Source organism: Mirounga leonina, unplaced genomic scaffold (genome assembly GCF_011800145.1).
Source record: "Mirounga leonina isolate KUSES-001 unplaced genomic scaffold, KU_Mleo_1.0 Mir_205, whole genome shotgun sequence".
Lineage (NCBI taxonomy): Eukaryota > Metazoa > Chordata > Mammalia > Carnivora > Phocidae > Mirounga > Mirounga leonina.
Genome location: NW_023270515.1, coordinates 911,615 through 939,496, shown reverse-complemented (window position 1 = coordinate 939,496; position 27,882 = coordinate 911,615). Strand labels below are relative to the sequence as shown.

The window sequence follows — 27,882 nt, the reverse complement described above, 5'->3', positions numbered from 1 at the left end:
TTATGATCTTTCATTCTGTGATTCTGAGAACTCATTCTTAGAATACCTTTCAAGATTTTTTTCTAGGCTAGTCGTATCTGAAATGAATTTTATTTTCTGAAAATATTATGTGCTTAATGCAGAATTTGTTTTTAAATATTTTTTTTCATAAGTGATATATTTGGGGGAGCTTGCATGCCTTAGTTGGTTAAGCATCTGACTCTTGATCTTAGCTCAGGTCTAGATCTCAGGGTCATGAGATCAAGCCCCTCATTGAACTCATTGAAAAAAGAAAAAGTGATATTTATAGCAGGCAGATGACATGAAAATAGTTGATAAAGCAAAAGCACTCGTGTAGAATTGGCTATAACTTTTTCCCTCTGTGTTTCCTAGATTGAAGGGCAAGGACATGGAGCGGTCTTTGACTGTAAGTTTTCACAGGATGGACAGCATTTTGCCTGTACAGATTCTCATGGACACCTTCTGATATTTGGTTTTGGATGCAGCAAGCCATATGAAAAGGTCTTTTTTTTTTTTTGTAGCATTTTAACCACTTTTACAAAATTATAATTCCAGTGTAGTTAACATATAGTAGCTTCAGGTGTACAGTATAGAGATTCAGCAATTCTGTATATTACTCAGTGCTCATCAAAATAAGTGTACTCTTAATCCCATTCATTTATTTCACTCATCTCCCTGCCCACCTCCCTTCTGGTAACCATCTATTCTCTATATTAAGAGTCTGTTTTTTGGTTTGTCTCGAAAAGGTCATTCTTAATACTTTTTTACAGTAGTAAAGTAAGTAGTTATGAAGGATGTTTTGGAAATAGGTGTATTGATTTGGTTTCCTTGTTTTTTTTCGAATTATAAATAACTTTAATATTTGTATTCTTTAACATATATAAACCTCAAAATGTCAATCTGTAAACTTCTTTTTTTCAGATTCCTGATCAGATGTTCTTCCATACTGACTATCGACCACTGATTAGGGATTCTAATAATTATGTCTTAGATGAGCAAACTCAGCAAGCTCCTCACCTTATGCCTCCACCATTCTTGGTAGATGTAGATGGAAATCCTCATCCAACTAAGTATCAGAGATTAGTACCAGGTCGAGAAAATTCTGCAGATGAACATTTGGTTCCACAGCTAGGCTATGTGGCAACAAGTAAGTGCAATCCTTTTTTTTTTTTTTTCTTTCACTTTTTATTCAAAAAATGTAAAAAATAATATGCAGAACTCACTTTTAGATTTACCAGTTAATAGTTTGTAATACTTGTTTTATCATTCTATTTCTAGATACATGTAATTGTTTTTAACCATTTGAGAGAGAAGTTTTCAACCACATGTTCATTTATCCCTAAATACTTCAATATGTGTTTTCTAAGAACAAAGGTATTCTCTTATGTAACCGTAAGCAATTATCAAAAGTAGGACGTTTAACACTGCTGTAATACTGTTATTACGTCTATGGTCTGTAATCAAATTTTGTCTGTTACTCTGATGCCTGTTAACTTTTACTGTTCTACTCTGATGTGGATCTCAGTTTGGGACTGCACATTAAACTTAGCTGTCCTTGGTGAAGTTCAGGTTGTGCTTTTTTTTTTTTTTTTAAGTTTTATTTATTTTTAAGTAATCTCTACACCTAGTGTGGGGCTCAAACTCATGACCCCAAGATGAAGAATTACATGCTCTTCCGACTGAGCCAGCGAGGCACCCCCCGGTTGTACATTTTTTGATAGAATACAGTGTAAATGATGATGTAGTGTTCTTGGAGCATCATGTCAGGGTGCTTTTGATTGTGCTTTGTCCAAATATTTGTGATGTTTTCTTTGAAAACTTGGTTAAGGTGGTGCCTGCTAAGTTTTCCTCTACAAAGTTATTTTTCTCTTCGTAATCAGTAAGAAATTTGTGGGGAGATATGATGTAAATAACCTGTTCCTTACCAAACTTTACCTATAAGTTTTAGGATCCATTGATGATTTTTGCCTGAATCAGTTGTTCTAAAGGTTGCAAAATGGTTGTTTTCTAACTTTATGGTCATTGCATCTGCATTTTATTAGTCTGCCTTTTATATGTTTATGTAGTTCATTAAGTTTTAATATGGACTTAAGGGTTGTTATATAGTGGGTTATAATCCATAATGGTCATTATTTTGTTGCTCATTATTTTTAGATTTGAGTGTGAGAGTCTCTTCAGGCTGCGTGTTCCCTTTCCTGAGTCCCTTGAACACTTCCTTAACTTTTGGTGCAAGATGTTTGAGTCCCGTCTTGTACTTTGCCTGGCCTAGTCAAGGGCAGAATTTTTGTTTTGTTTTTTTGTATTTGTTACCACAGTGTAGTGTTTCTCCATACAGATGTTATTAAGCAAAGAAAAAAATGCTTCTTTTTTGTTTGGATGAGGTTTGTTTTACTAAAAGTTAATCACCAGTTATCACTGTGTGTTTACTGTTTCAAGTGTTTATTTTTTATTACTTTAATTGTAGTACATACAACAAAATTCACCAATTTTAAGTGTACAAGTCAAATGAGTTTGGCAAATGTTAAACAATCAGGTAACCACCACCACAGGCAAGGTATAGAATGTTCCCAGTGCCCTCAAAAGTTCTGTTGGGCTTTTAAAATTAATTAATTTTTATTTTTATTTAAATTCATTAACATAATGTATTATTAGTTTCAGAGATGGAGGTCAGTGATTCATCAGTCTTACATATAACACCCAGTGCTCTTTACATCACGTGCCCTCCTTAATGTCCATCACCCACGTACCTCCCCCCACCAACCCTCAGTTTTTTCCTAGGATTTAGAGTCCCTTATGGTTTGTCTCCCTCTCTGATTTCATCTTGTTTTATTTTTTCCTCTCTTCCTCTATGACCCTCTGTTTTGTTTCTTAAATTCCATATGTGAGTGAGATCATAATGATAATTGTCTTTCTCTGACTGACTTATTTCGCTTAGCATAATACCTTCTAGCTCCATCCATGTCCTTGCAAATGGCAAGATTTCGTGTTTTTTTTTTTTTGTTGGCTGCATAATATTCCTCTGTGTGTGTGTGTGTGTGTGTGCACGCATGTATGTATGTATGTATACACTACATCTTCTTTATTCATCTGTTGATGGGCATCTGGGCTCTTTCCATAGTTTGGCTATTGTGGACATTGCTGCTATAAACATTGGGGTGCAGGTTCTTTTGGGCCTTTTTGGAATCTTCTGCTGGTCTATGCATACTTCCAGTTCTAAAACTCAGAACAGTTAAAAATGTGTGTTTAAGGCAGTGAAGAATACAATGATTATCCTTTAACAGTAATGACTGCTATTTTGTCACTTTTATTTTGTCTTTTTGAGGAATTTTGTATAAATGGAGTTGTACAATACTAAATCTTTTGTGTCTGGCTTTTTTTTTTTTAAAGATTCTTTTTATTTATTTGAGAGAGGGAATGAGAGAGAGCACAAGAGCGAGGTGGGGGTGAGGGGCAGAGGGAGAAGCAGACTCCCTGCTGAGCAGGGAGCCAGATATGGGACTCGATCCCAGGACTCCAGGATCATGACCTGGGCTGAAGGCAGTCGCTTAACCGACTGAGCCACCCAGGTGCCCCTTGTGTCTGGCTTCTTAGCATGGTGCTTTTGAGATTCATTTTTGTTGCACAGATTAGTTGTTTGTTCCTGTTTGTTGATAGTGTACCATGGTATGTGTATACCCTCATTCATTCAGTAACAATTGAAGGACAGTGGCTTTTTTCCATTTTGGGGTTATTATAAGGAGTGCTGAAATATCAAATTACCATGTGGGCTTATCTTATGTCCTTTGGTTCTATTAGTTTTGCTTTATGTATTTTAAAGTTCTGTTATTAGGTGCAGACACATTTCAGATTGTCCTCTGGGTGAATTCGTTTATCATTATCAATTGTTCCTTTTTCCCTTGGTAGTATTTCTTCTTTTGAAGACTTTTTCTTTGTTTCATATTAACATGCTAATCCAGCCAGTTTTGATGAGTATTGTCATCAATACTCATAAGCAGATGCTTAACCAACTGAACCACCCAGTAGAACCCTACTTTAATATTTCAGTATTTGAATAACATTATGCCAATTAGAAACAGTTATCGTTCTGATATTTGCCACATTCCATTTAAGTGTTCTGTGCTGTGAATGAAAAGTTCTATAGACCTTGGGTTTTTGCGGAGAGGGGGAGAGGACTAGAAGTCTCCTTTTCTACTGTTTTCCCTTTGGTTCCAAGTTGTAGTCTTAGGAATCTTTTGTTATTCCCAGTTCTAATTAAAACCTTTTTAACCTTTTAGATTAGGGCTCCACTTTTTGCTTTCTTAGCTCATTTTTTGAAAATAAAAAAAATAGTGCTTTTAAGATAGTCTTAGTTATGACATTTAGTTCTTGTAAATTCTTCATTGATTGCCATGGTAAAATGGAGATGTTATCAGTGAGATATAAGGGAATTTAACTCAAATAGTAGGATGCAAATATTTTTTCTCCTGAAACAGTACATGACATTTTTTAGTTTCTGGATCTGTTACTATGGAGGCTACGTTATATTTTTGCATTCTTTTTGCTAATACCCTATTAATTTCAGTCTGGGGGGGTTCTCTTTATAAGTTGCTGGGTGCTTGGTCTGTGTTACATGTTATGTTCAAAGAAGATGCATTTTATATGGGAGGATATGTAAGGAATTGTTTGCATGAAAAAGTTAGTGTTTAGATAATTTTTCCAGACCCCACAACCATCTAACACTTTTTATCCATTAATATTAACTAAACCTGTGATTTCAAAAATAAAGAAGCAAAGGCACTTCTAAAAAATCTGATTTTTGTACTTGAAGAGAAGCATGCCTAAGAGATAAGAGTAACTTAAGCTTAGTGGGAGAGGCATGTGTAGCTATCTCCCTCAGTGGCACCTGCTCTCAGGACACTTGGGCTGGGAGAGCTACAGCCTTAGTTTGTTGAAGCGTGTTACTCTTTTTTTTTTAAAAATTTTTTAGGAGAGTAGAGGAGAAATGCCACTGCTTTTCTCTACATCAGAAGTTACACATTTTTGCTCTGGTCTTGTCAGAGACCTTGGGAAATAAAGAGTTTAATGAAATCTATCTTACGTGAGGCAAGGGGAGTGTTAGTGTGAAACAGCATATTAAAGCTTCCACTGAAACTTCCACAGGTTTCCATGTGCTTACCTCGGGGGTTTCAGAGGCTCTGTTGAGGTTTTTGTGGTGTTTGGTATAAAGGAAGGGTTTCATTTGTTTTGAATCTTTTCTCTGATCCAGTTAGTTATGAATATATAGGATATTTTTAATTGCTTATTTTTTATTTTTTTATTTTTATTTAATGATTTTATTTATTTATTAGAAATGAGAGAGCACGCGGGTACATGAGCAGAGGGGAGAGGGAGAAGCAGGCTCCCTGCTGAGCCGGGAACCTGATGTGGGGCTTGATTCCAGGACCCCGGGATCAGGACCTGAGCCGAAGGCAGATGCTCGACCGACTGAGCCACCCAGGCGCCCCAGTTGCTTATTTGTTTAAAAGAAATCTGACAATTGCTAATATTTTTAATTGTAGTTTTCTGAAAGTTTGTTTTTCTGTTCATGTTTATCATGGTTTTGTGTTACGGTTGTGAATTTACAGGTGATGGAGAGGTGATTGAACAAATTATAAGCCTACAAACCAATGATAATGGAGAACGAAGCCCAGAATCCAGTGTTCTTGATGGAATGATAAGACAGTTGCAGCAGCAGCAGGATCAGAGAATGGGAGCAGATCAGGATACTGTTCCCGGTGGACTTCCAAGTGGGGAAGAAACACCGCGAAGAGGTAAAATACCTGAGAAATATTTTGTCTTACTATGGCTGAAATTGAAGAGTAAATGAAGTAATTTTCAGGTACATGCAATGTGAAAAATTTTAACTCTATTTTATAACTTTAGTAGTCTGAGAGTAACTTCATTAGGTGTGAAGTTGATGATGTACTAGCAAATGGACATTTGATTTTCAAGTACTTTGAAAGGCTGTTAAGACCTTTTTTGCTCTAAAATAAGAGTATTTACAAAATTGTATTGAGTAAAGAACAAAGTTTTTTTTTTGTTTTTTGTTTTTTTGTTTTTTAAGGAAAACTACAGTTCTAGGTTTCCCTTTAAACGTTTTTAGTTAAAAAAAATTAGTTGGGTAGAGCATGAAATGTTTCTTACGGAACCAGAAGGCTTGAAGTGAATTTTCGGGGTGAGGTTTTTGATCCTGTAGTATAGTATTAGTTACTTTTTAGGAGTGAGAGTACTGGAGGGGAGCAGACCGTGGTTATGCAAATGGAAACTTGTTGTGGAAGATGAGAGAAGCCTCAAGTGCCACAGAGGTCATCCCTGCCATGTCACACCTAATGAAGTTACTCAGGGTACTCGGCCGCTAATTTCAGTACCTTTCCTTGCCAAATGTTTCCACTTGTCTACAGAAAAGAAAAAGCAAATTCTCCCAATAGACAGGTTAAATATTTTGGGCAGGAATACTGCAAGTTGATGCTGTGTTCTTCTCTGCCTTGCTTTTTCCCCTTGACACAATATATTCTAGAAATCACTCCATATCCACTCACAGCACTTGCTCATCCTTTTTTATAGCTTCATAGTACCCCACTCTGTGGAATAACTGTTCTTTGTAATTAATGTTTATGACCATTTGAGTTATTTCTCAGACTTGCTATTTACGAAGTGATGTGATCAATAACCTGTGCATATGTTTTTTTCACATTGTTGGAGAATAATACTATAACTTGGGCAGTTAAATTTAGAATTTATTGTTGGTTCTCAATTCAAAACATGTTTCTTAAATATCAGTATATTTTAATATAAATATTTGGATTGATCGGGGCCTTTAAGGGGTGCCTGTGTGGCTCAGATGGTTAAGTGTCCCAACTCTTGATATTGGCTCAGGTCTTGGATCTCTGGGTTGTGAGTTCAAGCCCCGTGTTGGGCTCCATGCTGGATGTGGAGCCTACTTAAAAAAAAAAACCAAAAAAACAAAATAGGGTCATATAATGTTCTCTTCAGTAGATGAAGTGTGGTGCAATGCAAGTTGGTTCACATTTGATTGGTAAACAGAGTGCTGTACCTAGAAGAATGCAGGGGTTGTGTTCAGTCATGTGGATTTTGCCCTGGCCCAGGAGAGCTGGCAGAGTTGGAGTAGAATTTTATAGGCTCCTGCAGGCAAGGATATAGCTCCCAGTTTCTCTGTTGCGTTAATAGCAGGAGGCCCTTCATACAGTATTTTAATAAAACAAGCACTTTATCTAGGACACCGTTGTTCTCCATCCTTCATCCTGCTGACTTCCACTCATGGGGGGTTGTCCTGCCTCCTCTGCCCACCTGATCAACTCTGCACAGGCTTGGGGCTCACTGTTGTCTGCGATGCCCTGTCCACTCTCTCAGCTCCAATTCAAGTGCTGCCAGCATTTCCCCAGTCTGCATTTTGTGAAGTTTTAATATCCACTCTGGCGGCTTGCCTGCCTGAGTGGCTCAGATTATCTCTTAAAGTCAGAGGTAATGTTGGTGTTTGCGCTTTTGTTATGAAGCCACCACAGTTTGAGGAGACTGTCATGCAATGCTAATTTTTCCAAAAAGATGTGTTTTTAGTGTACAGTTCTGAAGAAGACAAAGCCTTTAGGATGGCAAATAAAGCATTACAGTAGAAAATATCTGTACATTAAAAGATTCAGGAAGTCTAATAAAAGTAGAAGTTGAAGTTAATGTTTGTTCTGTATTTTGATAGTTACATTATGATTTTTACAAAGTTTTTTGGATTTGTATTTTTGGTGTGTATCTTATTAGGACTGTATATGCCTATTAATGTGTTAAATGCATATTAGATTGAAATTTGGGAATCAATTTTGACAATTTTCCTGCAGGTTTTAGAAGACTGAGCTTAGACATCCAGTCCCCTCCAAATATTGGTCTGCGTCGTAGCGGACAAGTAGAAGGTGTTCGTCAAATGCATCAGAATGCTCCTCGTAGTCAGATTGCTACAGAACGTGACCTGCAGGCTTGGAAACGAAGAGTGGTTGTACCAGAGGTACCACTAGGCATATTTAGGTTTGTTTTAGGATATCTATTAATATTGTTTTCTTTTTACAGAAATATATCTATATGGTTATTTACATGTTTTTTACTCCATTAGTGGTATAAATAATCATATAAATATATTTTAGTAATGGGTCGGAATCTATTTTAATTGTGGTAGGAAAATGTCGAAATTGTTCTCAAGTTTTTACTGTGGTAAATTTTTTCTTAACCTTTCCTGTTCCATCTTTACAAATACCCGCTTTTCTCCCTTCAGTGTTATTTTGAAATAAATCCCAGGTGTATTGTTTTGTTCATAAATATGTCTAATTCTAAAAGATAAGGAATTGTCTTTAATATTACCACAGTGCCATTATCAGTACCTTAAAAAAATAATTGCTCTGTAGAACCAAATGTCTGGTCAGTGTTTAAATTTCCAATTATTTTCAGTTCTTTTGCAAGACTGTTTCTTCAGTGGCATAATTTTGTCAAAAGGCACGTAATATATATTCTCTTTCCATGACGCCAGCAGGCATTGGTGCTCACTGGCTAGATTCATTAACTCATTAGGGGCCATAAAACAGCGATCGCTCAACTCTGTGAAGTCTTTGTTACAGTGGGTACTTCTAAAAAAGAAATTTACCCAAATGTACTGTTTGATTATCTAGTGGTAAAGTTCATATAAAAAAGACAAGATAGATGCTTCTTTTGCTTTATTTACTTTCAAAATGAAGATTTACTCTCACCCCCAGTAATGACCAGTTTGTGTTCTCCACTGTATAAATCACACTGCTGTGATTTAGCTTATTTCTAATATCCTTATTAAGTTTTTCTATCTCTGGCCAGGAGGAGCCTCTTCAAGGTACCTCCTGAGTCCTTTTGAAATGACGGTAGGATCCTTCTGTGGTGCCCCTGCTATCAGGCATGGCAAGGTGTTACAGGTTCGTCTTATGAATTTCTCATCCTGGATGTAGAATCGTTCTTGAAGTAGCCTGATTTTCTTTTAGTGGGAAATATTTTATAATTATAGTCTGGGCAGTAGGGTCTTTCTTTCTACTGAGGTGTTACCTGCTGATATTTGAGTTAATGAAATGGAGGTAGCAAATGTTGCTTTTCACTGATATCTGAAATGTTCAGTATTCTGTTATGTCTCATAATAACTAATACTTTGAAGATTATTTTGTAAAGGTATGTCCTCCATGTGTTTAGGCAGAAGAGTTTCAGTGATTGGTGGAGGGATGTAGTACTTACATATTGTATGGTGAATTTAAGAATGTTTACAAATACACGATAAAATAATGAAAAGCAAAATCTGGTATTGGGATGAGAAATACAGAAAATCACCGTCATGTATGTACTGTGCTATAATTAAGCCTTAAAATTGTGTCTGAGTTGCATAGTCATCAGAACCAAAAGTGTCATTTTGGGATACTTTTTGTTGTCAAAACCAAGGGAAGCAAACAAGTACCAAGAGGGAGAGATCTGAAGAATACTTCCTTAAACAGGCATATATTTATTCTCTTAACATGGAAGACTGGAAATAGTTTTAGGCTGGAATCATGGTTCCCTGGTTAATCAGGGACTCAGGCTCCCCTGTTTCTGATCTCCATCTGGGAGTATGGCTTCCAGGCTTAAAGTCACCTCAGAGTCCAGGATAGCTGGACTTTATACAGTAGCCATCAATATCTGCATTTGTGATGGAGGTGGAGATTTAGGCCAGAAAAAGGAAGAGGGAGGCAAAAAGGACATTTCTTGTTGAGAGACTTCATTTAAGCAGCCTTAATAGTCGGACATGACCTTTTCTGTTCATAACTCATTGGTGAGAATGTTGTCATATGGCCGTATTTAGCTACAGAGGAGGCTAGGTGATAGTTTGTATTTAGAGCAGCAAACAGCCTAGATAAAAACTGAGGTTCTGTTTCAAAGGAAGAAAAGGAGAATGGAGTTTTTGCATCAACTACTGTCTGCTATAATAAAATTTTCCCAAAGAAGAGCGTAGCTCATTGTAGTGCTATATTCTAAAATACATGTGAGATTTTGTAAGGGAGATGCTGAGTAATCTAGTAATGGTCAGTGCTCTTGATGACAGTCCTTCTAGTGGGAGCAATAGGAATTTTACCTGTTTTCTTAGTGTGGTATTTGATGAGGATCAAGAGAAAATTAAAGTTTTGTTTTCCAACTATAAAAGTAGTATGTGTCCATTGTGAAAAACTTAGGTAGTAGATGAAAGTGTGAGACAATCAATCAATGACCCTAATATGCAGAATGTTGAGCAAACAGTATTGCTTGCCAGTAGACACAGTTCTGGTTAGGGCTGGATTCCAGGCATGTAGTTTGTCTTAATTCAGTAATAGTAGAAGCTCTCTTCATTCTGTTCATGCTAATTCTGTGATCTTTATCTTTTTTCTTAACTGACTATCTCATTTAGCCATGAAATTGCACAGAGTTGAAGATGATACTCATGAAGGCCTAGAGTGTTCCCTTGCTTTATTATTGAGAATGAAGTGTATGTAGTTTCATTTTCAAAACAAAGGGAAGCATACAGCTATGGAGTAGAATTCCATTTGGCTGCGAGTGAAGACCTTATATAGTTCCTTAAATACACATAAAATTGGTGACACAGACCACTTGTGAAGGGCTGAGTCTGATTTAGAGCTGCTCTGTAGATACAGTGTTGCTCAGTGTTGCTCATCTCCAGTGGGCTGGAGATGTACGTTGAGGAAAATGCCCTAAGGTAAAAACTAGGGCATTTGTGCATATTCTCTTCCTGAGCATCTGCTTGTATCTTGGATTATGGCCAATATGTCAGTTTTGAAACTGGCCCAGGTGGGGTTTTAAAGTGAACACAAACACAAAGCTGTATGTTTTCAGCAATGTTCAAATTAGAGAAAAAGGACATTCAGTCACTTGAATTCCCTAACCATGGAGAAGGAAAAAGAACTTCAGTACCTTCCTCATGGTGGGGGTTCCCTTGTTTTGAAATTGGTCACAGTAACAATCTTTTGTATCATGTGAGTTGAGAGAGAGAGGTGATTAGAAGTACTAGTAACACTGCTGTTCTGATTTTCTACAAATTATAAAACATGCATTTTGAATAAATTTGGAGTAGGATTCTGCTTTTATTTCTTTAGAGAAAGTAATTGCAGTCTTGGAAAATTCATAGGGAGATTTTGAGTAGCTAATATGAAAAATCCTGTTTGAGTTGGCTATACTGGGTCAGTGAAAATATAAACAATTATTTCTGTATTAAATATGAAACATAGGGAGTGCCTGGGTGGCTCAGTCCATTAAGCGTTTGCCTTCAGCTCAGGTCATGATCCCAGGGTCCTGGAATCGAGCCCCGCATCGGGCTCCCTGATCCTCCGGGAGCCTGCTTCTCCCTCTCCCTTTGCCTACTACCTCCTGCTCGCTCCCCCTGCTTGTGCTCTCTCTCTGTCAAATAAATAAATAAAGTCTTCAAAAAAAAATATGAAACATAGGACCTTCTAACTGCCTCTGCGATTATATTAAATTTCTAACATAAAGTATAGCTTGGTTTGTTTTATTATAACTTTAAAATTTTTCTGTATTAATTTAAAAAGTATATAACCTTATGCCCAAAATCATAATGATTATTTTTTTCCTCTTTATATCCTTTACTTTATCCATCAGTTCACTAACCAATATAACTGGATACTTATATTTGTAGGAAGTTGGAAGACTTCAGAATAGAGAAAGGTGAAGAGGAAAGAAATCTTTATATAATAGGAAGGAAAAGGAAGACTCTCCAGCTCACACAAAAGGTAACCTAAACTCTGTTTTCTTAGGAATAACTAGAAATTAAACTGAATTTGTACTTTTTTTTTTTTTTTTTTGATCAGTGAGAGTATTAGTAACTTTTGCCTGAAGTAGGGTATTTCCTGCTCAAGGTCTTCTGTTTTGGATTTAAAATAGTAGACATAAGGTTGTACAGCTGTTAGGAAAGAGTAGTCTGAATGAAACTTGAGGGAAGGACATAGCTAATACCTAACAGTGCTAAAGGATTTTAGAAAACTCCTGTCTGATGACCACTCAGGTTAAGAACTGGAACATTACAAGCCCATTGCATGCATTTCAGGTCCATTCCCACTCGCTGACTGCCACAGGTAGCCAACCATTTGTTGTTTAAAACTGCTGGTTAGCTTTGTCTATTTCTGAAGTTTGTCCTGATGATGCGTTTAAAAAAAAAAAAACCTTAGATGTTACAATGATTTGTGACCCTCCAAAGCTCATTGTCCCAAAGAAAATCTCATTCCTTAATATTTAGTTTCTCTTGATTTTCATGAGCATCACATGAGCAGTATTAACATTGATTCATGGAAGATGCCCAATGTTTGCAAGATCAGTGCTATAGAACTTTGTTGGAAAGTGGTTGTGTTTCCAGGACTTGTTCTCAGTTGACCTCTCAGTCTTGAAGGCATGTCATGACAGATGGCCTGTGCATGCCTAGCTGCCATGACATGCCTTGTCGTTTCAGCTTGATGCTTGATAATTTTGTATATGACTTGGGCTTTGAGAATGAAGTAAAAATAGTGTTTAATTTAAAAGTGACTTAACTCATTATGTCAAGTATGAAAAGAAAAAACATGTTGACTGGAATGCATATCTTTGGCCTGAGTTAGGATATTTTCTCATGAAAAAAATTTGAAAGTTAAATTCACTAAAATAATTTTTAAGAAACTAATAAATTTTTTCAGTTGTCTTACTTTTGCTGGAAGAATAAGTTTTGGAAGATTTTTAAAAATTTGATTACATTGCTGTTCCTTATGTATTCATAGTTTTCTAATTTGGATATATTATTTGATATAGTCTATGCAATTAAATTATATTAAAATTCAAGGAATAGTTATAAAGCTAAATGTGAAGTGCTTTAAAGTTTTCAATTTAATCTCTAACTGAAAAATTAGGATTCTTAATCCTGTTTTGAGTAAAAAGTCTAAGCTTTATACTTAACCATCTTATATACAAAGCCCAGTTATATACATACATAAACTGACCACATAGGTCTGTGGCATTACATTTTGTGGGGGAGCAAATTAGGAAAAAGTTCAGAGTTTCCTGTAGGGTAGTGATGTTGTAAAAATGTCAAGAAACACTAACCTAAGTGGAATCCTGCAGTATGCAATCTTTTGTATCTGGCTTAGTCATTTGGCTAGATGAGATTTGTCTGTGTTGCGGTGAGTAGATGAAGTCCATCTGTTTTCATTGCTGTATAGTATTCCCTTGATGAACATGCTGCTACTTAGTCTTTTCTTGAAGGACATTTGGGTTGTTTTCATGTTTGACTATTAGTCATAATTTTCCTTTCAACATTTTGTATATATCTTTTGGTATCTCTGTGCGTGTTTCTTTTAAGTACATGCCTTGGAGTGAAATTTTTGGATTATAGGATATGTGTATATTCCACTTGGTAGTTTATGCCCCGTGCCATTTCAGAATGGTTGCACTTCTACCTGTAATATGTGTGAAAATTTCATTATGTTTGTAGATTTCTCTCTTTCTACTTGTTTTTCTTTATATGGTTTGTAGCTATATTATTTGTTACGTACACATTTAGAATTTCCTTTTTCCCTACTGAATTGAACCTTTTCTCAGTACTCTAACCCCTTATTTCTAGTAATGTTTTATTCTCAAAATTCTTTATACAGCTATGCTAGCTTTCCTTTGGCTCGTGTTTGCATAGTATATGTTTCCCTCCTCCTGACACTGCAGTTACGTGTATATTAGACTTTTACTGCTGATTCCCTTTTGTTAGGCTGCTGTCTGCTTTTCTGAATTTTTTTTCTGACCTCGATTTCACCTTGTTAGTTCTGTTTAGCTGTGTGTGTAATCTGATGTTAAACCCATTGTGTTCTTAGTTTTAGTTACTGTATTTCTCAGTTCAGAATTTTTATCTAGTCCTTTTTTAGGGCTTCCAGTTTTCTGCTAAAGTTCTCATTATTTTAATTTCTTAAAAATCCGTGTCTGATAATTTCATTATTTTAATATCTTGTTCCCGTTTCCATTGCTTGTTGGTTTTTTTCTCATTTTTTACCATCACATTTTCTTTGTTACCTGTGGTTTTGACTGAATGTTAAATGTTAAGAGATAATTGGAAGCCTAGGATGATATTTTTTCCCCTGGAGAAGTTTTACATTTGCTTCTGGTAAGCTGCTAGGGCCACTGTCAAGCCTGTATTGCCTTAATCCAAACAAGGATGGGGCTATAGTTCCTTTGGATTACTGTTCATCTGTAGTTTACTGATAGGGCTAGGCAGTACCCTTTGATCGAATAGCCAAAGCCTAGAGTGTTCTCCCACACATAGGAGGCTCTGAATTGCAATTTTTTGTTAGCCTAACTGGTTTAATCTGTCAGTGTTTTGCTTACCTGTTCAACCTGTCAGCTTCCTCTTCCAGAGTGAAAGTCTAGGTTTTTCTTTTGTTGTTTGCACTCTTTTTCCTATCTTGGGCCTACAGTTCTTTATAGGTTTATTAGATAGATGCCCTCAAACTTATTTTTTAAAAAATATATTTTGAGATATTATCTTGTCCTTAATGGTAGTTTGGTCCACCTGTGTTCACAAATTTCAGTCATGAAACTCATTAATAGGAGTTTTTGTTTTAACAAAAATCAGTACTGACAAATTAAGGAAAGCGCAATTCATTTTAAAAGCAGCCAGTGGCATACTGAAATGATAAGATAGATACCAGTGATTATCACACAGAAGGCACTGATGTGAAAATTAATTTGTATATCAATTCAAGGAATATGTGCTTTCATTGAGTGATTTCACATACAACTTGGGTGTTTGAGGAATAGCAGGCTCCCTCCACCCTTTAAAAAAAAAAAATGCAGCCAGGGTGCCTGGGTGGCTCAGTTGTTGAGCGTCTGCCTTCGGCTCAGGTTATGGTCCCGGGGTCCTGGGATCGAGCCCCGTATCGGGCTCCCTGCTCTGCGGGGGGCCTGCTTCTCCCTCTCCCACTCCCCCTGCTTTGTTCCCTCTCTTGCTGTGTGTCTCTCTCTGTCAAATAAATAAATAAATAATCTTTTAAAAAACAATGCAGTGTATTATATTTGGATGCTTTTTAAAGATTGTTTTGATAAAATATATTTTAAAAATTCAAGTGGAGCTGAAAAGTACTGAAAACAAATCTTCTAAAAATTTAAAACCTGGAAATAAGTGGGGTTAATATTTGAGGATTATTTCAGATATTTCTCTATACCTCTGTTCCTTAATGTTGGTGACAGCATCATAATATATGAATATATACTTTCACTTCTAAGATATATATTCTAAGGGGTATCTCTTTTGGGTTGGTTGTTGTTATATTATTAATGCCAAAACAGTTAACTTAAAATTTAGTTTGGAAAATGCTGATCTAATGTGCCTCATTTACCATGTCTTCTAAGTACCTTAAAAGTAAAAATGCCAAGTTTAATTTATGTGTGTGTGTGTATTTGAACTGTTGTTATTTTTTATTTTTGCCTTAAATTCCTTTTGGAATTTGAAAAAATGCCCATCTTGCTGATGCTTGTACTTATTTGGGTGTTGATTTTCGTCTGCATGTTTATGTTTCAGTCTGACTCGGTGGTTTTGCTGTCACAGTCTAGGCAGAGGACATGCAGGCGCAAATACCCAAATTATGGTAGAAGAAATCTTGGCCGGCTTGAGTTATCTTCTGGAAATGAATCTTCAAGCTCTATGAGACATGTGAGTCTTGTAACTTTAAATTATGTAAAGTAATGTTCAGTAACTTGTCTTAATTCTTCCCTTTGAATTTGCCAAGAGACTAGGATGAATTTTTAGCAGCTTTGTTGAGCTACTTACCATCCAGTGTATAATCCAGTAGCTCTAGTATATTAACAGAATTGTGCCATCATCACTACTATTTAACTTCAAAATATTTTCATTGCCTCTAAAACGAAATCTTAGACTCATCTGCAGTTACTTCCCAGCCCACCTCACTCAGCTCCTGGCAACCACTTTCTGTCTCTGTGGGTTGAATTGGCCTATTCTAGGCATTTTATATAAGTGGAATCATACAATAGGATTTTGTGACTGGCTTTTTTCCCTTAGCCTAATGTTTCCAAGGTTGATCCATGTGTAACATGTATCTATACTTGTTTTTGGCTCTAAGGAATAATGCAGCTTACTAACAAATAGGTTTTTGATTGAACATAAGGTATCATTTCATTTGGGTATCTATCTAGGAGTTCGTTTGCTGGGTCATGTGGAAACTTTATGATTTAATCTTTTGAGGAATTGCTAAAAGGTTTTCCAAATCAGCTGCACTATTTTATATTCCCGTCAGTAATGTGTGAGGATTCCAGTTTCACCACATCCTTATCAGCACTTGGCATTGTCTGTACTTTTGATTTTAGCCATCCTAGTGGGTGTGAAAGGGTAGCTCACTGGTTTTGATTTGCATTTCCCTAATGATTAATGATGTGGAACATGTGCTTATTTCCTGTCTGTCCTTGGGGAAATGTCTGTGCAAATCTGTTGCCCATTTTTCAGTTTGGTTGTCTTTTTTTATTGCTGTGAAAGTTCTTTATTCTGGATATGAGTCCTTTGCAGATACAGGATGTACACGTATTTTTTCCCATTCAGGGCACTGGCGTTTCACTTCTTTGATGGTTTGTTTCCTTTGAAGCACAAAAGTTTTATGAAGTTTGATGAAATCCAGTTGATTTTTTTTTTTTTTTAACTTAGTTGCTTGTGCTTTTGCTGTCATATCTAAACCTTTCTCTAACCCCTTTGCTTGACTTTGAATAATCACATGGAATTACGGGTCTTCACTTTGATTTTTTGGGGCAAGCCAATATTTTTATAAAGAGTCTTTAAAATTTAATAATAGAATGTTAATATTTTCTAATCAGTAATGTTTTGAGGTTTGAAATGTTTCATATGGATGGACAAACAATTCATTTAATTCTGTTACAAAGCATTAAAGTAGTAGTTCAGCACAGGGTTTGAGATTAAGTCTAAATTCTCCCACTCGGACAAGTTGTTTAACTTTTTTGTGCCTCTGGCCAGATCTATAAAAGCAGTCAGTGGTAACATATGTTTCTCAGAGATGTGAGAACTTATTTGATTGTGAAGTATTTAAAACAGTGCCTAATATCCAATAATGCTAGCTGCTATTATCACCAGCCTATTAATTTAGCTGATTTTGTTTTATGTAATGAGACTGTTTTTTTTTTAAGATTTATTTATTTATTTGAGAGAGCGAGAATGAGAGAGAGAGAGTACATGAGAGAGGGGAGGGTTAGAGGGAGAAGCAGGCTCCTTGCTGAGCAGGGAGCCCAATGCGGGACTCGATCTTGGGACTCCAGGATCATGACCTGAGCTGAAGGCAATCGCTTAACCAACTGAGCCACCCAGGCGCCCCTGTAATGAGACTTTTTTTACAGTATTTTCTTATTTATAGTAAATCGAGCATGTTTTAACCCTTTCTTAATAGTTTCGGGTAATTATGATAAACATTCCCACCTATCCTCACTAGTTTCTGGTTTATGCTTACTGTGTTTTTTCTTCATACGTGTGTATTTTATTGTTTCTCCTTTTGTACACAAGGTAGAGCATACTATAGATGCTCTTTTGCCCTTGACTTTTTTCACTTAAAATGTTCTTGAACCCACTCCATATCAGTTCTTAAATATCTTCCCCATAGTTTTTTAAGAGTTGCATCACGTGTAATTGTGGGCTTGTAATAGTTTATTTAACCACTCTCTTACGGGCATTTATGACATTTCCACTGTTTTTGTCATAAATAGTGTCACAATGAATATTCTTTTTGTCTTTGTATGTAGTTTTGTCCTGTCGGAGATGTAATTTGGGAGTACGTTCCTGGGAATGGGATTGCTGGGTCCAAAGATAGATTCCTGTGAGTTGTATGAGATAGTGATAAAAAATTCCTGCTGAAGGAGGGTTCCAACCTGGCGTTCCTACCAGTGGCGCCTGGGAATGCCTGTTTCCCTACCTGTTAGCCAACAGAGTGTGTTATACTTGATAATTTTTCCCAGTGTAATGGGTGAGAGATGGTATCTTAGTATAGTTTTATTTGTATGTTTTGGCTGTTCTTTTAGTGTCGTAAAATATATATAACAAAATTTATCATTTTAACTATTTCTCTGTATACAGTTCATTGGCATTAACTACATCTACAGTGTGTGCAGCCATCACCACTGTATGTTTCTAGCACTCTCTCATCATCCCAGACACTCTGTACTCATTAAACACTGACTCTCTATTTCCCTTCTCCGTCCCTGCTAGCCTTTCTTTTACTTTCTGTCTCTCTATAAATTTGCCTATTCTAGGGACTCCTGTCAGTGGAATCATGCAGTATTTGTCCTTTTGTCTTTGGTTTATTTCACAGAATAGTTTTATTTTTACTTTTTCATATTACGTGTGAAGTTGTTGAACATCTCTTCATATATTTAGAGTGGTTTTTTTTTAATCTTTATGCACTATGTATTTATGTCTTTTGGTCATTTCTCTATCATGTTTTTGGCCTCTCCCCTCTCCCCTGCCTTAATTTTTATCTTTTTTGGGGGGTGGGTGGGGATGGGGCAGAGGGAGAGAGTGAATCTTAAGCAGGCTCCTTGCCCAGCGTGGAGCCTGATGCGGGGCTTGATCTCACAACCCTGAGATCATGACTTGAGCCGAAATCAAGAGTTGGATGCTTAACCAACTGAGCCACCCAAACACACTCCCCTGCCTTTTTAAAAAGTTCTTAATAACTAGGGATTAATCTGTAGTTTCTAAGGTGATGGGTGTTTTTTGCCATTATGGCCCCTAAGTAGTTATTACTTGGCGTAGATGAAGGCTTCTGATTTCAGTAGATTTAATTTTTTACACATCCTGCTGTGTTCCTGAATTGTTGGGTTAATTTTATCATTGAATTCTCTGAGGTTTTTCAGGTATCTTCTCCTTTGTACAGATAGTTTTTTTTTTTTTTAAGATTTTTTTTATTTATTTGAGAGAGAGAGAGAATGAGAGAGAGAACACAAGAGGGGGTAGGGTCAGAGGGAGAGGCAGACTCCCTGCTGAGCAGGGAGCCCGACGTGGGACTCAATCCCGGGACTCCAGGATCATGACCTGAGCCAAAGGCAGTCGCTTAACCAACTGAGCCACCCAGGTGCCCTGTACAGATAGTTTTACCCCTAATTTTTGTACCTCATTGATTTCTCTAATTGCATTGCTCAATTCTTCCAGCACAGTGCTGAATAGTAGTGGAGATAATGGTCCGTATTCCTGTTGGTGGACACATGTCTACCACTTTCACATTAAGTAAGATGCTTTATTTTAGGTGTCTACAGTATACACATACATTTTATTTTGCCAAGGGGATATCAACGAATGCTTATTTTCTTATGTTCTTCTTGAAATACCAGGATTGATTATAGATTTTTTTCCTTTTTAAATCATCACTGGTATGAATCTTACAATTTTTGTCTTTATATCTGTTAATTTGATGTGTTTTAAGTAATGGGGAACTTTTTAAACTAATGCAAACATAGATAATACGGAATGTTAAATCCACTTGACCTTTTAAAATAAATCATAATTTTGGGACACCTGGGTGGCTCAGTCGTTAAGTGTCTGCCTTCGGCTCAGGTCATGATCTCAGGGTCCTGGGATCGAGTCCCGCATCGGGCTCCTTGCTCGCCGGGGAGTCTGCTTCTCTCTCTACTGCTCTGCCTGCTGCTCCCCCTGCTTGTGCTCCCTCTCTCTCTGACACATAAATAAATAAAATCTTAAAATTTTTAAAAAAATCACAGTTTTGTGTTTTGGTGTAGTTGGTTTTACTTCCATCGATATTCATTCGCCTGTGTTGTTGCAGTGAGGTGAGGGGGAGTGGGGGGGTATCTCTTGTGGCTGGGTGGAGATGGGGTGTGTGTATGTGTGTGTATGGCAGCAGGATAGAGATTGTGGCATTGGGTATATGCATGTTGGTTCCATTCCATTTTGGTTTGGAAAATACTGATGGTAGAAAAACTTTAAGGGCTTTCTAGTTAGCCAGATTTTTAATTCCAGTTCCTGCACTTACCCTCCTGTGACCCCAGGCATGTTACTTTACTTTTCTTAGCCTTGGGTGTCCCTATAGATGAAGAGCTAGTAATATACAGGTGGGGACCTGGGATACAATACAATACTCATAGGCAGGGTGGATCCAAGTTGTGTGGGGTTGAAGCTTGTGTAATTTTAGAGATTTCTTCTTCTTCTTCTTCTTCTTCTTTTTTTTTTTTAAGAAAAGTAACTCAAAGTTTCAAGTAGATACATGCTGCCTTCATAGGCAAGTTAAATCAGAAGTCTCTGAAACTTAGTGTTGTTAGTTTTCTTAATTCTGCCTCTGTTAACAGAAGTGTTTGGAGAGTTGGGGTAAGACATATATGACATTTCATAGGGTGTATGGTTTCTAGGTAGTAGCTTTGAAGAGTTTGTTTTTATTACTGTGATTTAAGAAAAAGTCCATTTGAGCATGAGAAGCACACTCCTGTTTAGTAGTTCTGTTGTGCTAGGCCTAGAATCTGTACTTGTGGAATAGTGTTGGGCTCACATTTTGAGAAACAGTTTGCAGAGTATGTTGACTTTACATTTTGCCTATTCAAATGAAGTAAACAAAAGTAGATTTTTTTAAAGGATTTTATTTATTTATTATAGAGAGAGATTGAGAGCACAGAGGGAGACTGAGAGGGAGAAGCGGACTCCCGCTAAGCAGAGAGCCCGATGTGAGACTCAATCCCAGGACCCTGAGATCATGACCTGAGCCGAAGGCAGACGCGTAACTGAACTGAGCCACCCAGACGCCCCCAAAAGTAGATGTTAACTTGAGATTTTGTCTTTAGAGTTTTGGATCTCATTGACATTTTCATTATCCATTATCAAAGCTCCTAACGTAAATGCTGTTAGAGGAAAAGGTCCTGTCTCAGTTTAAAAGTACCTGCCTGGGATCCATGGCCAGAACTTAAAGTGGATTGCAACCGTTAGCTCTGTGGGATTCAAAAAGTTGTTTGTTCTGTTCTCTCCCCTTTATTGACTTAAAAAAAATTTTTTTTTTTTTTGTATATCGCCAAGTAGTGTTTGACAAAGGAGCAAAGACAACTCAATGGAGAAAACATAGGTTTTTCACCAAATGGTGTTGGAACGACTGGATATCCACATGTTAAAAAAAAAAAAAATCTAGAGAGAGTCTTCTCGCAAAAATTAACTCAAAATGGATCATAAACTTAATATAAAACGCAAAACTGAAATTTCCAGAAGATAGCAAACAATAAAATGTAGGGGACCTTGGGCAGTGACTTTTTAGATAGAATACCAAAAGCATGACCCATTAAAGAAAAACGTGACAAGCTAGACTTCATTGAAATTAAAATCTGGGGCGCCTGGGTGGCTCAGATGGTTAAGCGTCTGCCTTCAGCTCAGGTCATGATCTCAGGGTCCTGGGATCGAGTCCCACATCGGGTTCCCTGCTCAGTGCAGAGCCTGCTTCTCCCTCTCCCTCTGCCACTTCCTCTGCTTGTGCTCTTCTGTCTGTCTCTCTGTCAAATAAATAAATAAAATCTTAAAAAAAAAAAGAAATTAAAATCTGCTCTGGGAAAGATACTGTTAAGAAAATGAAAGGCAGGGCGCCTGGGTGGCTCAGTTGGTTAAGCGACTGCCTTCGGCTCAGGTCATGATCCTGGAATCCAAGGATTGAGTCCCGCATCAGGCTCCCTGCTCAGCGGGGAGCCTGCTTCTCCCTCTGACCCTCCCCCTTCTCATGCTCTCTCTCTCTCTCTCATTCTCTCTCTCAAATAAATAAATAAAATCCTTAAAAAAAAAAAAAAGAAAATGAAAGGCAAGCCTATTGACTGGGAGAAAATACTTGTAGAGCTCCTATCTGATAAAGGGCTTGTATTTATTTATTTATTTATTTATTTATTTATTTATTTTTTAAAGATTTTATTTATTTCCTTGACAGAGAGAGAGACAGCGAGAGAGGGAACACAAGCAGGGGGAGTGGGAGAGGGAGAAGCAGGCTTCCCGCCGAGCAGGGAGCCCGATGCGAGGCTCGATCACAGGACCCTGGGATCATGACCTGAGCCGAAGGCAGACGCTTAACGACTGAGCCACCCAGGCGCCCCTGAAGGGCTTGTATTTAAAACATACCATGAATTCTTAAAACACATTCATAAGAAAAAAAATCCAATTTAAGAATCAGCAAAATGCCTGACACGTCATCAGAGAATATCTATAGATCACACGGAAAGATGCGCAACATCAGTCATAGGGGATGGAAGTAGAATGATGAGATCCCATTGCATACCTGTATCACGATGGCCTGAGTCCAACAATACACTTGAGAACATTCACATTGGCTTTTTATGAACTTCACTCAGAGAAGGGCTGGGTAAGTCTTAGACTCTGGCGCCTTGTGCCTTGATAAGAAAAAGAATCTAGTAAAGACATTTACCTTTTGTTTTTTTAAGTCCATTTAATTCTGTTTCTTGCCCAATGGCCTAAGATGATTAGGACGAAGTGCAGTTTTTCTTGACTTGTGTTACTTAATCTCCAAGATCAGGATTTTTATTTTATCTACCCACCCCCCCACCTCCCACCCCCTGGCCAATAGGAGACTTCCTGTGATCAGAGTGAAGGCTCTTGTTCTTCTGAAGAAGAAGAGTGGAGGAGTGATCGAAGAAGTGAGAGTGACAGCGAGAGTTCGAGGTACCTGCTTTTCCTTGTTCCATCTTTTCAGCAGTTTAGTCATAGGCTTGGATGCAGTGGGACTCGGGTGGCATTCAAGATGTGAGAGCTCACGTCTGTGGGACAACTGACTGTTGAGTACATTTAAAAGCAGGAGAAAACCAGATTAACAGCTAGTTCTATAGAAAATATTTTGGGTATTTTTGACAGTAAACATTTGAGCCAGCAGGACGTAGGGTGTGTGTACTCAAAATATCAGTCTAGTCTTGGGCTGCATTTATAAAGAGTAGTATCCAAAGTATATGTGGTAAGACCATCGTTCTCTTTATTATTAGTTAATGCATGTGTTGACCTTTTGCTTAGTTTTGGTATCCAAATTTCATGGGTTGACCAAGATGTTAATATCTATTCCTCCTCTTGGTAAATAAATGTCAACTTCACCTTTGGCAGATGCTCAAGCCAGAAACCTGGACCTCTTTCTCTTTTCACAAACATATCCATCACCACATCTAGGAAGGTGCCCCTTCCAAATACGACTCAAAGTATCTTCTGTTTCCATTGGTCCTGTGCTTGTCTGAACCACCATACTGTACTCCCTGTATCCTTTCTTGACTTCTTTTATTCCATTATGATTAGGAGCTGGAGTGATTTTTAGAACACCTTTTTTTTTTTTAAATAAATTCCTTTTTAATTATGAAACCGACATAATAAAATTTACTCTCTTAACCAGTGTTAACTGTATATTTCAGTAGTGTTAAGTACATTCATATTGTCTTGCACCCAGTCTCCGGAGCTCGATGCAAAACTGAAACTGTATACTCATTAAACAGTGATTCTCCACTTCACACCCCCATCCCCTGGCAACCACTGTTCTGCTTTCTCTATATATAATTATTGTCTTTTAATTCAACTTTTCTTGAGTTTTATTATACAAAGCAGGTGCTCTTAAAATTTTTCTAAATAGCTCTTTTTATAATAGACAGCTCTTGGAAATGTGTTAGTGTGAGTGTGTTTTATTGAGCCTGAGAGGTATGTGGTTGGCCAGTGATGGCCCAGTAGAGCCCTTTGTCATCCTTTTCTGTATTTGCTGAAGCTAGTAGTGGGCAGGGGCCTTGTTTTCTGGATCTAGTTTTCTGTTTGATTCTGCTTCTGCTCTGGGGTGGGCTAGGACCAGTTCCTCTCGTGGACCTTTTGTCGTATCAGGGAAAGGTCCCCCTCTTGGCAAGAAGCTCTGACCACTTACAGCTTTCTATTTGTTGTGGCTTTGTTTTCCTTGGGCTTCTCAGTCTGTTCACAGATGGTTTTTCATTCTGGTTAAAATTTCTAGTCTATTCCTGAGCCACCTCTCACTCGGGGTGGGTAGGGGGGGCCTACTCTTAATGGCTCTGTGTGATCTCTTCTGTTTTCATAACTACACTCCATCTTCTGAAAGGGGAATCGTTGGTTGGCTCTAAATGTTGCCTTCCACGAGGTCTCCTCTGTATTATACTTTTAAAAGAGTTCCTCAGGCTTACATCCTTTCCCTCATTTCCAGTGAAGGTTTCTCTCTTTCTCATAATCTCTGGTCATTTCAGTATTCGCTGATGGTGAAGGCAGATTGTTCAAGTTAAATCTTCCCAGGATCCTTCCTTCCTTCCCTCTTCATCTCTTCTCTTAATGTTAGGTGACTGATTTGCTCTCAGGGCTTAGATTCTGGTTCCCTGCAACTTACGCTGTTTTCCTTTGCCAGTGACTCGTCATCTCGATATTCTGATTGGACCGCTGACGCAGGCATCAACCTGCAGCCACCTCTACGGACGTCATCACGTCGGCGAGTTACCCGTTTCTGCAGTAGTTCAGAGGATGAAATGTCTACTGAGAATTTATCTCCTCCAAAAAGGAGACGAAAGAGAAAGAAAGACAATAAGCCTAAAAAAGAGGTAAAAGAGGTATATCTTTAAAAACATTTATTTACACTTTTTATAGAGGTGTTTCTGTCCATATTTAGAAATTAAAAATCTTTGGGAAATTGGAGCTTTTACATTCTTTTGGCACTATTAAGACATCAAGACTCAGATATAAAATGGAATTTATATTTGGAAAAGCTGCTCTTATTATGAAGGCTTCTCTGTCGAATCTGCCGCAAATTGGCCTTGGCACCGACTCCTTCCCCAGTTTGACACTTAAAGGGGGAGCCCTGTTTCGCTCAGAATCCCACCATAACTCTTTATTTTCTCCCGTTAATTTCAACACCAGAAATGTGCTTCAGGGCATTTTAAGACACTTTCTTCTTATTTCATCTGCTATTGCCATGTTTCCCAGATGCATCTGATATGTTCTCTTTCATTTGGCATGTTCACACACTCCTCCTAACTGTGCCTACTCCTTATATGCACAGTGCTTGTGTCGTGCAGGTGGTGGCCATTATTTAGGGATGCCACGTCCTTGTACTCGTTCTCTATTGCTGTGTAACAGATGACCCTGAAATTTAGCTCCCTAAAACAACAAACATATACTCATGTTTTGATGAATTGGGAATTTGAGGGCTGATTAGCTAGGTGATTTTTGGCTCACAAGGTTGCAATTATCACATTGGCTGGAGTTGGCAGCTGTCTAAAGGTTTGACTGAAGCTGGCTGATCTTCTTTGAAGCGTATTCATTGGGCAATTGGCTGGTGGACTCAGTTGCTAACCACATGGGCCCCTCCATAGTGCTGCTTGAGCATCTGCAGGACATGGTGGCTGATTTTCCCTAGAGCAAGTGATCGTGAGGTGTAAGCAGGGGGTGAACCCTAATGCTTGTGACAGCCTAGTCTTCGAAGCCTCTCGTTACTTCTGTTTTATCTTCTCTTTGTTAGAAGCACTTCCAGCCCACCCTCCAGTGGAGATGTGGCTGCACCTCTTGAAGAGGAGAGGAGGAGAATCAAAGTTTGGTCATGTTTTAAAATCACCAGTTTTAAAACCTCAAATCAATGAGAGGAGACTCTGTGATGATTAGTTCATGGTGAAATTCAGAAGGGTGTGTCTGTAGAGAGGCTGTCTGTTGAAGAGGATTTAGGTTGGAAATTAGGCCCCTTCTCTGTAGGATGTAAAGTGTTAGGAAGAATCTATGAGAAATTCAGGAGATGCTAGAAAAGTCCTAGGTAAATCTACAATGCTTTCACAAGTGATATGTTCCTGTGTATGTTAAGGAACCAAATATGTATGCTATTTAAAAACTAATTATATAGCAGCAATGTCCACAGTAGCCAAACTGTGGAAAGAGCCAAGATGTCCATCGACAGATGAATGGATAAAGAAGATATGGTATATATATATACAATGGAATATTATGCAGCCATCAAAAGGAATGAGCTCTTGCCATTTGCAACGACGTGGATGGAGCTGGAGGGTGTTATGCTGAGCGAAATAAGTCAATCAGAGAAAGACATGTATCATATGACCTCACTGATATGAGGAATTCTTAATCTCAGGAAACAAACTGAGGGTTGCTGGAGTGGTGGGGGGTGGGAGGGATGGGGTGGCTGGGTGATAGACATTGGGGAGGGTATGTGCTATGGTGAGCGCTGTGAATTGTGCAAGACTGTTGAATCACAGATCTGTACCTCTGAAACAAAGAATACATTATATGTTAAAAAAAAAAAAGATAGTAGGAAGGGAAAAATGAAGGGGGGGAATCGGAGGGGGAGATGAACCATGAGAGACTATGGACTCTGAGAAACAAACGGAGGGTTCTAGAGGGGAGGGGGTTGGGGGGTTAGGTTAGCCTGGTGATGGGTATTAAAGAGGGCACGTATTGAATGGAGCACTGGATGTTATATGTAAACAATGAATCATGGCACACTACATCAAAAACTAATGGTGTATGGTGATTAACATAATAAAATTCAAAACAACAACAACAACAAAAACTAATCATTAGGTGACATGCCCATAAATAGTCATTCTCAGTGGTGAAGTTTCTTTTGTTTTTCAGTTAAACAGTGTATGCATGCCCTTTCTATTGAACTAAACTTGTTCTCTTCCCCTTGGCAGAACTTGCGAAGGATGACTCCGGTGGAGCTTGCAAATATGGAACATTTATATGAATTTCATCCTCCAGTTTGGATAACTGACACCACACTTCGAAAGTCTCCTTTTGTTCCTCAAATGGGTGATGAGGTGAGAGTAATAAAATTTAAGAACGTGAATATGGACCATAAGAAAATATTTTACTGTTAGGTTTTAATGTAAATATATGCTTTTTTCAGGTAATATATTTTCGACAGGGTCATGAAGCTTATATTGAGGCTGTCAGAAGAAATAAAATATATGAACTGAACCCTAACAAGGAGCCATGGAGAAAAATGGATCTCAGGGTAAGATGATATTTTTAAATCATTAAACATTTAGCACATGTATAGTTAAATATTTATAAATCCATTAAAAATAAACCTACTGGAGGCATATTTCATTACTATCTTTCCATTGATTTCCTACTTATAAACATTTCTGTTGTCACTTGTAAGCCTTAAGATCCAGTAGGAAGACATGTTTGTCAGTGGGCGGTCTTTGTGTATTGCTGACTGGTGTATAAAATTGTGTGTTAAAGTCTTTCAGGAAGGCATCTTGGCAGTATATATCATTAATCTTAAAATGTGTATAAGATACATATTCAAAAGAAGTACGGCTTTTCAAGAGAGGAAATACAAATTAAAAAGGGTTGGACCCCATGCATAAGAGACTAGATTGATGAAAACACTTGCATACCCCTGTACTTAACCAATTTTATAAATTTTTTTTTTTTAAATAACATTTAAAGAAAGAAACTACCACATTTCAGCAAGTAGCAAAGGTTTTGGTTTGTTACCAGTTACTCACATTGGTGACAGGGTCCATGGAACAGCCCAGGCTTTCTGGAGGCTATTTTGACAATTGGAATTGAAACTGAAGAATATTTAGATGTTTTAATTCAGTGATTTTACTTCCAGTAATTTAGGATACAACTGGAAATGCATGTGAATTTATGAGTAAGGCAATTTCATATCACTGTTTATAAAAACAAAACATTAGAAAAAATCCAAATGTCCTGTGGTATTGAATGAATCAAATCATGGTACATTCACAGAATTGACTACTATGTAGAGCCCGCTGCTTAATTGAGGCTTTTAAAATATTTGTTGAATGAACAACTATTAAATTTTTATAATTCATTACTAA

At 37.6% G+C, this 27,882-nt stretch overlaps 1 protein-coding gene across 2 annotated transcripts in view; it reads left to right on the top strand.

Moving 5' to 3' along the window:
- Window positions 1-27,882, top strand: part of BRWD1 (bromodomain and WD repeat domain containing 1) — a 110,303-nt gene that overhangs the window by 46,351 nt on the left and 36,070 nt on the right. Inside the window, exons 16-25 of one of the 2 annotated variants that reach the window (XM_035028874.1) lie at window positions 373-501; window positions 922-1,147; window positions 5,604-5,789; window positions 7,866-8,049; window positions 11,705-11,798; window positions 15,593-15,724; window positions 22,632-22,726; window positions 24,435-24,633; window positions 26,719-26,844; window positions 26,934-27,041. In XM_035028874.1, coding sequence (XP_034884765.1) covers window positions 373-501; window positions 922-1,147; window positions 5,604-5,789; window positions 7,866-8,049; window positions 11,705-11,798; window positions 15,593-15,724; window positions 22,632-22,726; window positions 24,435-24,633; window positions 26,719-26,844; window positions 26,934-27,041 — 1,479 coding nt within the window. The remainder of the gene's footprint in view (window positions 1-372; window positions 502-921; window positions 1,148-5,603; window positions 5,790-7,865; window positions 8,050-11,704; window positions 11,799-15,592; window positions 15,725-22,631; window positions 22,727-24,434; window positions 24,634-26,718; window positions 26,845-26,933; window positions 27,042-27,882) is intronic. The other variant, XM_035028875.1, reaches the window with a different exon arrangement.